This window comes from Topomyia yanbarensis, chromosome 2, assembly GCF_030247195.1.
Source record: "Topomyia yanbarensis strain Yona2022 chromosome 2, ASM3024719v1, whole genome shotgun sequence".
Taxonomy (NCBI): domain Eukaryota; kingdom Metazoa; phylum Arthropoda; class Insecta; order Diptera; family Culicidae; genus Topomyia; species Topomyia yanbarensis.
In genome coordinates this window covers 9,525,049-9,538,457 of record NC_080671.1, presented here as the reverse complement: position 1 = coordinate 9,538,457, position 13,409 = coordinate 9,525,049, and the positions used below count along the sequence as shown (strand labels likewise).

The 13,409-nt window shown below is 39.8% G+C and overlaps 1 protein-coding gene across 1 annotated transcript in view; it reads right to left on the bottom strand.

Moving 5' to 3' along the window:
- LOC131678552 (kinesin-like protein KIF14) overlaps positions 1–13,409 on the bottom strand; it is a 61,387-nt gene that overhangs the window by 3,536 nt on the left and 44,442 nt on the right. Inside the window, exons 2-3 of the mRNA XM_058958766.1 lie at positions 9,147–9,751; positions 8,900–9,086 (exon numbers count right to left, since the gene is read on the bottom strand). Coding sequence (XP_058814749.1) covers positions 8,900–9,086; positions 9,147–9,751 — 792 coding nt within the window. The remainder of the gene's footprint in view (positions 1–8,899; positions 9,087–9,146; positions 9,752–13,409) is intronic.

The window sequence follows — 13,409 nt, the reverse complement described above, 5'->3', positions numbered from 1 at the left end:
CTGGGGACAGTAGTTTTTTGTCATGTTACTGCTTTGCACACAGGCAGCCTTACAGCGCTGGGCGTCCTGCACTAGCGAATGACAGCAGCATCGAGAGGGAAATGAGAATGTAGGCAGAAAAATTACAGCCGCAGAAAAGATAGGCATTTTGCATCCTTGGGCTGAGCATTGCGATTTGAAAGAATTTAAAGACACGGCCATACGTGATCGGCTTATTATGGGGTTATTTGACAAAGATCTGCAAAGATCATTGCTTATGGAGGATGAATTGTCGTTAGCAACGGTTGAAAGGAAAATAGTTAACAGTGAATTAGCTGGAAGCAGGGCAAAACTAATAAATGGGTGCACTAGAAGAGATGTGCATGAGGTATTTTCAATTAGAAATCGATTAGGGAGACGAGAAAATTTCAATATTTATAGCCGTGGAGGATTTGACAGAGAACAAAGAGGAAGAAATGATTCAAGATATGAAGAAAGACGAGTCACATTTAGGAACAGGTCAACGTCAGGTAGTAGGACTAGAAACTCATACGTGAATGCCATTTGTAATTATTGTAAGAAGAAAGGACACCTTCGACGCGATTGCTACAGTTATAGAAACAGAAACTCAGGTTTGTGGGTGTAGTAATAGCCAGGAAGACATATATAACTTCAAGCGACCTCAGGAGCATGAATCTTATAACGATGAAACCAGCGATGCCAGATTTACAGACATGTCTGTATTTTACAGACTTTTGAAGGTCGCCTACGTAATCAGAAATCTACAGACTTTTAAAAGAGTAATAGTGTTTAACAAAATTGCACTTGAATAATTTTATCCGAATACGAGTGATTCCTTCACAATAGTTTCAAGCTACTTTTAAGGTAATAATGTAAATAAAGTTTAAACAACCATCTACAGACTTTTACAGACATTTTAATTATTCTTCTACAGACATTTCACAAAAACATGTCCCGAATAGAAATGTACAGTAACAAAACCACGATTTTCACTGTGACAGTACAGTAATTTTACAATAATTTACAGTAAGCTTTAGTGTTATGCTACAATACAAAAACAATAAATTTTAACGTTTTTACAGTAAATTTCAATGTAAAATAGACTTTTACAGTGAAAAAGGGGGTGGTTATGTATCTTAACATTAGAAAAATCAATTTTTCTCCATACATTTTTTTCTCGAAAACAGTAAAATTTAATGTGAATGCACTGTATCAGTTTTTTGCTGAACAATGAAATTTATTGTTACATAAAATTTTATTGTAAATCTACTGTGAGAACTTGGCATCGAACAATGTTGAAACAGTAATAAATATAATATTTATTGTTCTATGATTGTTTGTAGGGTAAATGCTATTGTAAAATTCTATCCGGGTGTGGCATCGCTGGATGAAACAGACGAGCTAGAATGCATGATGGTTTCCTCAGTGAATAGGGTAAATGAACCATGTATAGTCAAACCAATCGTTAACAATCGCGCATTGCGTATGGAGATTGACTCAGGAGCTGCTGTATCGGTTATCAGTAAAACCGATTATCTGAATAATTTTGGGGATTTACCAATCACAAAAACTGAAAGACAACTTGTAGTTGTCAACGGTGAGCGTTTAAAAATTCTTGGGGAAGTTGATATGTTGGTAAAATTAAATGCAATAACGCAACAGCAGAAGCTCGTAGTACTGGTGTGCAACAACCATTTTACTCCACTGATTAGTCGATCGTGGCTTGATTGCTTTTATCCTGGATGGAGATCTGGTTTTCTATCTACTTCTTCAGTGTGTAGCATGGCTCAAGGAAAAGATTTTACAGAACTAATTGTGGGCTACGAAGGAGAATTAACGATAAAACACGACCAACCGATCTTCAAAAAGGCGTACACAGTACCATCAGTGGCGGCGCTAAGGGGGGGGGGCGAAGGGGGCAACCGCCCCGAGCGGCAAAATCAGGGGGCGGCATTTCATACTCAACAAATTTCTATTTCATTTTTAGTAATTGTTCAAGTTTTCAAGTTTCATTAATCACGATAAAAATCAAGTGCGGATGAAAAGCTTGAATTTATATTATTTTCGCATCTGTTGACAATTAAAAAGGTAGGAAATCGGGACGACGGATGCGATCGAACAAAACTATATACTTATTGATCAGTCTCAAAAGATTCAACGGAGATGAGTTTCCGAATGTCCTTGTAGTAGTGTGAGTATTAGACCCGCAACAATTTTGACTTTTTTCGAAACACTGTTAAATCAAACGGTAATTGGCTTTACATACAATTTTTCAAATATGAGCTTTTTTCGATTTTGCAGTAAAAAGATATTCTCATGTAAAGCTATGTGTTGCATCTCTTTCTCGTCTTCAAAGTTAAAAAAAAACTTTTTAGGCGAACCTTCAATCAATATGTAATCTTTAACAAAGCTGTTCGTTATAAGATAAGCTACGCGACCGCAAGTTTTGAGGTATGCAGAGTTACTGTGATTTTTTTTATTGGAATTTAAGTTATTTCCGAATTTCCATATATATTACTATAGAAACTTGAAACCTCTTGTGGGTGAACTAGAGCTATCATAAAAAGCTTATATTTTGCATATGATTACCATTATCAATTACCGTTCGAATTAGCAGTGTTCCGAAAAAATCAAAATTTTTGCCGGTCTAGTGAGTATGCAGACTAATTTACTGGAATTAAACAAGGGAGCTCTACCATACACAGGGTGTATCAAATCAACTGTTACAAAGTTATTGAACTTTTTTGCAAACAACTTGTTTGTTTTTTAATGTCTCAACCTCAAAAAGTATATAGGTAGTGTGTTTTCAATCTTTTAATTCCATTGGAAAGGTGCTTCTTTTCCTGTTACGTGTAACGTCCAGCATAGTCGATAAGACAACCGGTCTAATAAGTGTCCTATCGAAGGTTAGTTTCGTGCGCTAGCGTACGTTATTTGACCGAATGTTTTTTAGGAATGAGTGGATCCGAGAGTTTAAAATCCATAAGGCCGTTGAGAAGGGCGGAATCCCGGGTGAACTTCTAAAAGTCTAAAAAGTGACCGGCTGTGAGAAGCAATCCACTCCGTGATCGGGATGATCTGCGTGGTAGAAAGAATGCTTTCGGATTGGGTGAATGGCCTCATATGTCTTCAAGAAGGACTACAAACTCGAAAATAATGTCTTCCAAGACAAAACAATCATCAATGCCGCCTACAAGATAGTCTCTCGTGATCTTTTGAGTAGACTGCGTCTGTTGGCTGAATCCTTTGTTGATGAAAATCAAAGCGGGTTTCGAGAAGCACGATCGACGACGGACCAAATGCGACAAATTCTGAATATATTTAGGGAATACAACTTGCGGACAAGACAAAGTACATGGTAGCTGGCAGAGAACGTAGCAGTCGTGTTGGGTTTGAGGTGGAAAACGATGGGATACACAGTACAGTACCAAGTATACAACCATGCTGACATTGAAAGGCTGATAAAACACGGCAGACTTCAGTGAGCTGGGCTTGTAGTGCCGAAAGACGAAAGAGACACCAATTAAAGTTATGACAACAGAGCAGAGAACCTGGAAGAAGTCGTCAATTTCGAGGCAAACCCCGCTCTCGTTGGCTGTGCACAATTGAGGAAGATGCGCATGCGGTGGGCGTCTATGGAACTGGCGGTCCAAGATCGAGTAACCTGGAAATCTAAAATACATTCAGATATGATTTGAATTATCCGGTCACTAGGTCACTAAGATAATGATGACGATTGATAGTTTGTTAAGGCAAATTTGATATTATGATAGATGCACTTGGCCGCACCTAGGGACGTTTGACAAGCAATTACATACAAAGCTGAGGCATGAGCTGGAAGCTGGCGAACACTGGGAAGTATTCACCATTCGGCGACCTTGTTATTAGTATAATAAATAATTACAAAGTGCCGCAAAATAAAAAAAAGAATGTACTTTTCAAGTGATCCAGAAAAGGTTGCAGGTCTGGTCAAATACAATACAAACACACGTTCGATTAAATTAATAGACCCTCAAGATACTGATTTAGAGCATACAACTATTTCTCGGGTCTAAAAAATTAGTAGCGCGGTCATTTGTTATGTTCTTTTGTTAAAAGTATTATGCGCTATTTTTCATAACAATCGGTTAATAAATGGCAGTATTATTAATTTTTCTCTAAATTAGAAACTTGCTCGCATGAACTTTTAAGGGGACGCGGCTTCATATAAAATTTTCAAAAAATCGAACAGATGATAAAACAATTGGACTCTTTTGTTCATTATAAAAGGGGCGGCAAATTTAATTTTTGGCCCCTAGCGGCAAATCATCTCGCGCCGCCACTGAGTACCATATAAGCTAAGAAATAAGATGACAGAGCATTTGGACATGATTGAGCAACAGAAGAAACACCATCATGGCTCACAGGAACCAGTTGAAACTGGAGAACAATTCAGACAGAGCCTCGAGACTGTTAGTTCTGGCAGACAAAGCAGATACACGGAAGCGCAGTTGGACAGATGAAAAGAAAGACCGGCATCAAGGCTGGCCGGATTCACCAGCGAGAATATTCAGAGGATTTTCTGATATTGAATTAAAGGATTCAAGTACATCGAAGCGAGTGCGAAGGAGTCGTAGTCCGGGACTGACCCGAAGTCGCTCTGAAGCATACAATAAAATGCGTTCAATGATAAACAGACCTACTTCCAGTAGCAGACATAACGGCGAGCGATTGTCACAAGAGTGAACTCAAAATATCATAATCCAATTTAATAAATAAAGAGTGAACATCTTCTTTCATCAAGCTTCTCACTGTATTACTTCATTTATAGTTAGTGTTAAAGTGAATATATAAAAGTAACGAAATGAGACGATGCCAACGGGCGCCCTCACAATCCGTACCGTAAAATTTATGACCCAATCAAAGGTATGATGCGACCCGTGTCGAGGGATGAATGACGGGGGGTCTCAACACTTCAAACACACCCCTACGTCAACTAGGACTGGGATTCGAAGTGAAGACAAATACCAAGCCACGTACGGAGCCTGTGGGGTACTACGGTGCACCACACAGTTGTATTGCCCTTATCCTGTCTAGCGGGACTCTGACGGGGTTGACTTTCTTTCCCTAGCTACTCGGGGGAACAAAACGGAAAACACTAAGAACACTGTAAACATGGAGGAGAATGCACTTTGTCCATTCTCAACTCTCCAGCTAGAGGCGAGGATTGGACAGTGGCCAAGGAGGACACAGACCAGTCCGGCGAAGCAACCGATGCACAGTGGGGAAAAAGTATCAAAAACGCGACTTTACTCAATTGTTTGATAGAAGGCTAAGCGCGGCTATCAAAAACATGACTCGTATTATTTACTATAATTCTTCTGAACATACTACTCAGCTAAACCTAACCATTATTTCACAAAAATGTTTAGTTCGTTAGAATCTAGTACTGATACACAACCATGTGCACTGCTAGGCTCCATGCAAAACTGACTCAGACATCACTTCGCTAAAAGTTCAATAACTTCTTTTAACAAAGTCGGATTGACAAGCAGTCTTCGGCAAAGTTGCAGATTATTAAATTATCTTCCTTATTTTTGCTTACAGTGATAATGCGATGCATACAGTACCACCTAGCGGTGAAAATGCGAGCTAGTGGGTTTTCTCCATATAAATTGTCGAAAAATCCCATACAAACTTCAGATACATTGGTCCGGTAGCTAGACTTGTCCGATTTGCTTCAAATTTAGTGCAAGTACTCCTGGTCGGATTAGAAATCGACTCAGGGGTGGGCCGAAAGGGGCCATTTTTTTCTTGTCACTCTAGTATACACGTTTCGTGAGCTTATTACAGCTATTCTTCAATTGATTCTTTGAACTTTTTTTACATAAGATATACTAATATTAGTCAGCCGCATTCAACTTTCTTCGCAAGTGATGTTTAGTCTTGAACATAAATTCAAACAAAAAGTAAAATTGGGGCAAATTGAGCATAATAGCGTGCCGTGCGGTCATTGTAAATGACAGCAATTATTTTTTTAGATCTTTTACATAAAAACACCCTTTTTGATAAACTTTATCCAGCCTATTAAAAAAAAAGTTGCGTTTTGGGTACATTTTTCCCATTGTGCCGGAGGACTCCGAGAATAACACAAGAGGAACATGGATAATTCGTAACTTAAGCGGAGCGCGGCGAAAAATGTGTGACTGCTGAAAAACGGCCACGAACCCGCAAAAGCGATAGAGTTGTCAAAATCCCAAAAGGGAACACACCAGTCAAGCGATAGCGTACAACGGACACCGAGTCGCCGAACAATACTGGGTGCAGGAAGGAACCCCAACCGAAAAATATCAAGGGACAGGATCCTAGCCAGACACTAAAAACTGAACAGCGCCCAACCTTCAACGCTTGATGGCCATCATTCCCATTGGGTACCTGGTTGTGAATACCCTCAGCCATAAACAGCTGAATGCTACTCGATGCGCGCTGATCGATACACACTTATTTTTTTCTGCCGAATCTCAGTTCTTTTCGCATCTTTTGCCGACATCTCAACAGCTGAGATCTCAGTAAAAGATTTTTTTTTGCTAGATCTCAGTAAAAGTGACGTTTGATAGCTGAGACTCGAAAAATCATTTACCGAAAATCAGCAAACAAATCTCACTTTATTGAGAAATCAGTTGCTAAATTTGCTGACTACGCGGCTGTTGGAAAATTACCGATACGAATTGAGCATGTGACGTCATGGAGAAGCACTCAAGAAAGTTTCCGCATGCCATGCCGGTCTGCTTCTTTTATGTGAGCAAAGATTTCTGCAAGTGCATACAGCAGAATAAAATGTTGATTGAGTTTGATCAACTTCCAGAGTAATTTTACAACATCAAATAACGTTCAAACGATCACGATCTCACTGCCCGATGCCAGAACTGCCAAAAAATGATATCCTTGAAGTAATACTTCAACATGATAATCTATGCCTAACGTCCATCATGCCAAACGTGCGTATGCCTAACGCATTTATAAGATATAGGGTAAACCCCATCTTTAAATCGGCTGTTCAGACAAAGATACAGTTAAGGTTGAACAGAGAAACTTACAAAAATCGAAAACGAAAAAAGCAGTGTTTTCGTTTGTTAGATCTTAATGAAAATCAAGAAGCATATGTAGAATATTGTTACAGCACGGCTGATTGATTTTCAGAAAGATCTAACAAAAGCTGCAAAAAAAAAATTTTTTTTCGGTTTCGATTTTGGTCCGTTTCTCTGTTCAACCTTCTTGCAGCCACTTATGCCACAGCTGCGATCAAATCCTGGGATGGTGCTTTATTGGAAGACCTTGAAGCGTCGCAGATTCCAAAACAAGCGCTTTACATCGGGTATTTTCTCGACAACATCGACAGGTCCGATGAGAACATCCTCCGCCGGTTGCAGAATCAGAAAGACAAGTTCTGCACAGAATGCTGGAGGGTCGTAAAGAGAGGCACTGTCTTAAAACGGTAGAGCTCCTGTTGGCGGTAGATGTGGTTTCAGTGAAACTGATAACCTCCCAACACAACCAGCTGAACTACGTATGCGGAATAGCTAGAAACGTCGAACGTGGAAATTCTAGGCAAGCATGGACTGAAAAAGCTCCTGTGAGTGACACGAAACACTTTACGACGGACTTATGATCATAGCAAGTCTGCAGAAACGGTAACGAGTGTATCGAGCTATTAACAAAAGCACTCTATCGTATGCGGCTCATCAACTGATACATAAGGAGAGGATCGAAAATCCCCTATGGGCGGAGGAGCGCAAACGGCAAGAGTCAAAACAAATACTGGGCCAAATTCGCTCTCTGAGAGAAGAAGGGAAGGGAACACCACTATTTGATGGGAATTTAAGTGGTCACCTGAGCATAGTGAAGAAACTCTAACTAAACCCTTGTCTTGACCACAGTTCAAGATAAAATGGTGGCTAAACCGAACTCCGACATCTCATATGAGGTCCACATAGTGGACGGTAGGATATGGGATGTAGGAGATCCCACACTACCTCAAGGAACAATATCATTCTATACGGACGGTTTTAAAATGGGTGGCCTGACTGGCCCGGCAGTCTACGGACCAAGAATTATAAAAGCGATATCTATAGGTATATTCAATATGCACCTGCTCGGAGGTCTGCAGGAAACGAAACTGCAAAAATCACAACCTTCTCCGACAGCCAAGCAGCACAGTTGGCAATAAGATGTGAGTCCATATTTGTTTGGGGGTGCATTACATCTTTACAACAACTGGCAACTCGGAATAAAGTAATGATATTCTAGGTACCAGGCAACTAAGTAAGTTATCGGTAGTTATGAAGTGGACGACGAATTAGCCAGGCTCTCTGCCATTGTGCAGTATTGTTTCTTCAAAGAAAGCGATACTTCTGAAGGCTACATCAACAATGTACTACCCGGTTGGGACGACACATGTGGACAAATAAACAACTCGCTTCCAACTACATTGGATTCGGTCAATTTGTAACATGTAGAGCAAACAAGGGCAGCCACAAAAGATGGTTGCAATGGCAAAATTTCCCCTAACAAAAAAGTACTTCAAGAAAATTCATCCGAAAGATTTAGAACCGCATTTAAACGGCAAACTATAAGTTCAATTAACAGCCTACCTTTAACAGTGAGTTTCTCTTCTGTATTCGTTTATGTTCTGTGTTTCAATACTCCACATTAATAGTTCATTCGAGAAGTTTGATGGAATAAAAATTCTTCAGAATATCTTATGCAGTTCGGTTATTTTATTAATTTTATGTCCTACCGTACAACAGTATATTGCCTAAAGGTAAGACTATTCGTGGTGGTACCTGTCGTGCAAAGGTTTCAACATACTTTCCATCCAGATCACCCTCTGAAATATACTGTTGTAGTAGAAGGCACTTACGATTTGCTTGCTACGGTTCGGGCACTGTGGGTTCGATACCCGAAAATAGTGCGACCCTCCGATGACTACTCGATCATTGTGGAACAACTGGCGCCGGTCCCGAAGCAGTTCTCCGTTCACAAAAGTTTCGTACTGATCTGCATCTTCGGCGGTTAGGAAAAGTTTTCCGTTTCGATTTTCGATTGAGCTGATGTTGATTAGAATCATTGAATGCAGTGTTCAATTCAATTAATATTATATATCTTACCAGTGATGATGCGATACTAACGGTCCTTCCAGAACAATATCCGGCGAAGAAAATGAAGATGGTCGTCCAATTTTCACCATCCCGACCGGAATAATATACAGTAACGTTCCCGAAAGCATAGGATCTGCAGATAAATTCACCAAGCAAGGTTCCTTCTGTTCGGCGGATAATTCCAGTGCCAACCCCTTACGTTTCAGCATCTTCATCTCCGTTCGACGGACATCCTCGGCTTCCTGCAACCGTTCTTGCCATGATTTCTGAGCTTTAACCAACTCCTGTTCGGTTTCCGCCAATTGTTGCCGCAACGCTTCTACTTCACCATCATCAACGGAAGTCTCGATAATTATTTTTCTCGGCTGATGGTTCTGATTGGCCGAATGTCGTTTTTGTCGTTCGTAATCCTGTCGTAAAACCTGCAGCCGTTCGACCTCGGCTCGCAGTTCACGGATAATGCGATCATGTGGATCTTCGTTCACCTTGACTCGGTTGACGATGGTTCGTGCCTGACAGGCGTATCGCAAAGTGGCTAGTGTTTCATCCAGATGTGTTGCTGCTGGTGAAATAGTGGCCAACATCACGGTTCGCGAATTTCCTCCAAGACTTTCCTGCAAGAAATGAAACGAATTGCTTAATTAGCAGTAGAATTCATTTCGCTGACATGAATAGCGTTTTTCACAGATGCGGTTGCTTCAGTGATAATTGAAGCAAGGTCGCGTGGTGTATTGTATCGGTTATATTAAGAGGAATCAAGTAGATCAATTGAGGAAATAAGGAAATGAATATGCATGTCCGTGAACTCGTTGATATGGATTATCCGGTAACCGTATTAATAGTACAAAAAGTATTTTAGACATACATGCACTGTGTATTTCAATGCATTCATAAAACGTTGAAGAGAATTTGTTCCTTGGGGAAACCCTTACCGGATGCTCTACCCAAGCAGCAGCCAAAATTGGTTTTATTATTTTAACGTATCAGCGTCATCCGCCGGTCGGCAAACCACACACAACATACACTGTAAGTTAGGTTAATAAATGAAAAGTGGCATATTCGCACTTGTCCGCGTTTATTGATCTCTTGATCGGTTCGTTCCTGCAAAAGCCGACCCTGAGAGCGAGAGCGCTACTCTCAGCCGAGCTAGTCGCCCCAAAAGAGACTGGTATAGAGCCCATCCTCATTAGAGGCTTTTAATTCTTTCGGTATACAGGTCGGACTCGATTATCCGGGGATTTCAAAAAAATCTCACCCCGGATAACCGAATCACCAGGCAACGAAGATATTCCTAAATTCAATTTTCACCATTAACAGAAACTATCCCTGACAACCAGATTAATTGTAATAACTTCTGTTCTGCTGATAATTTCTATAAATGTTACTGGTAGTTATTAGTTCTTGTTGTTAGCCTTACTGGTCGTTGTAAACATATGTTGTGTAAACCAAAAATTATAGTCGTTTAGAAACGTGTTAAACGTTTATCAACAACTTTCCATTGGAATTCTGAGCAGAAATCAATCAATATTCATCAGACCTTTACACCGGATTTTATTGATAATAGGAACATAATTCTATCAGCATCTTGAATAAATCATAATCTTCAGCAGAATTCCATCTTGGGAAGAATTTCACCAGACCACTAGGTAGCTTCTCTCTAGAATCCTGCATCAAAATTCACAGAAAAAAAACCGCATAAATGTAGATAAGGATTCAATTGAAATTCTGAAATAGATTCATTGGAATGCTAAGAAAACTTCAATCAGAATTTTGGAAAGTATCCAAACAGAATCCTGAGAAGCACATCATCATTATCCGAAGAGAGTGCCAGAAAACGGCCGAGCAAAGTAGGTATAATGACATTTTATTTTTTTTCGGGAGTCCTACTGGAGCTATTGTCCTACTGGAGCTGTAGAGCTAGGTTTTCGGAAGGGCTCCCCGTCAGAATCACATACTACAATTTGCAGAAGCGACAAGCAATATCGCCCACTAAAACACTGCTTTAGGCCAATTGTAGCGGGCCGTGATTCTGAATGTGATATTCATTGTACGGTTCAGGTATGTGCGGGCGTAGGGACTCACGATCGCGTGTATCATCGCGAAGAGCTCGAGCATTTGTACGTTAACGTGTTCGATCGCGTGTGCGTTTGTATGTCGCGTGTGCTAACATGTATGTAACTTTGCGTGTATAAATTCTATTTTATAACCGTGTGCCTTTCGCTTATTCGCATGTGTTCTTGGATAATCGCGTGCGGACCGTGAATCTAATATTTCATTTTTGGTGTAGGGGAACATGGGGAGACTTGACCAAGTTCTCAGCTAAAACTGCATAAATCTCTAAAAAAGTCTTCATCCCCCAAAAATCATTTAGATATAATTGCGTTTACAAAAGTTTTTCTGTGATCGTTTTTTCTGGTCAAGTCTCCCCATTGCGGGGAGACTTGGCCAAGGCGTGGGGAGACTTGACCAAGAGAATTTTGAAAAATCATAACAAAAAATAAACACACTGTAATTATTTTTTCCCTATTGTCGAGATCCTTAGGTAGCAGTAAAAATATAAAAGAGTTGCATTTGATAAATTTTGATTTTTTTAAACGCATTTCTTTTTAAGGATTAACTGTACTGCTTGCATTGTATGTTACCACGTCACGAAATCAATCCTACTATTGCTAACTTTGCTTACAAATTTTAAAATATAAAGACTTATGTTTGGGGTGGGATTTTTTTTATGGCGTGATTAACGTTAACAGTAGATACCAAAGCATAATAAATATTAGGAATTTTGTATCTTTCTTCAGCTGATCGCCACTTGGTCAAGTCTCCCCATAAAATCTTGGTCAAGTCTCCCCAACATTAGTTATTGCGTTCAATTTCATGCGAATTCTAGTAAGAACTATTCCAATGTTCCAGTTTATGTAAAATCATTTCACTGCTTCACAAGGATTAAGATGGTATATTAGTCCTTTAATAGTAGTTAGTAGTCGAGTAGACATGTCCATACAAAGTTTGATAAAAAATTACATCATTTAATGCAAATTTATTAATCACGTAATATTTTCTGCGAGGAAAGGATTTTTACTCCAAACTTTCAAAATTACCTTAAGGGATCCAAACAAGTATAAAAATATTTTTGAAAAAAAAAAATTAAAAATCGAATAGAAGACGCCATAGCCGAAAATAGAATTTTGCGCTTGGTCAAGTCTCCCCATGTTCCCCTACGGCTAAGATGCTAAAAGAGAGTGAGATCTTCCATATGGTCACGCGAACCTTCATTCTGATAGTTAGTTCTTGGTATGCAATTCACATTCTGACAGGGAGTAAGTTATCCCATATCACTAGAGTCCTCGGTCATGTCACCATGTAACGTGGTGTCCAGTGGATGAGAGCTTTCTTTTTTTAATTGATCCAATTGAAGGCATGGACCTAGTCTGCTGATATCAATGATAAAAACATCCGGAAGTGACCGATTCATGATCGTGCGACCACGGGAGTTTTTAGGTTCACGCTTGAGACCGCGTTTGAAAATTTATAGCAGCTGAGACATTCACTTTATCACCGGGATGTTATCATGTTTACGAGATCGCGGGTGTAGGTGCCGGGGATGGTGGCGAAGGGCTCAAGCATTTGTATATTAACGTGTTTGTCACGTGTATGTGACTTTGCATGTATAATTTCGATTTTATAATCATGTTGCGTGTATTTTTAATGATCGCGCGCGGACCATTAATCTAATGCTTAATTTTTGGTGTATGGTACAGATGGTAGAAGAGAATCAGTTTCCCCATATCACTAGCGTTCCAGGTCATGTCGCCATGGAACGTGTTGTCTAGTGAACATGAGCGTCATTTTTGGTGGGTTCAACTGGATGCATTAGTCCAGATTGGTAAAACATTCGGACGTGACCGTTTCATGATCGCGCGAGTGGTGGGTTAATGTTTGAGACCGCGTTTGAAAGTTTAAAGATGCTACGTTTACTTAACTACCGGGGTGTTTTCATGTAGGCGAAATCGCGGGCGTGAGTATGTATGGATTATTGCAATTGCATGGTCGCGTTTGTGGCTAGGTTTGTGTTATCGCGAAGGCCACTAGCGTTTGTACTTATATGCGTATAGGCAGCGTATAGTAGAGATATATTAATAAAAGGAATCATAACATGCCGAATAAAGAAAAAAAGACGTAAAGAGCTTGACTAGAAGTGCATAAATTAAACAATACTATTTTGGTATACATAAATAATGGAAAGGCAAACTAATAGATGTACAAAAGAAAGAG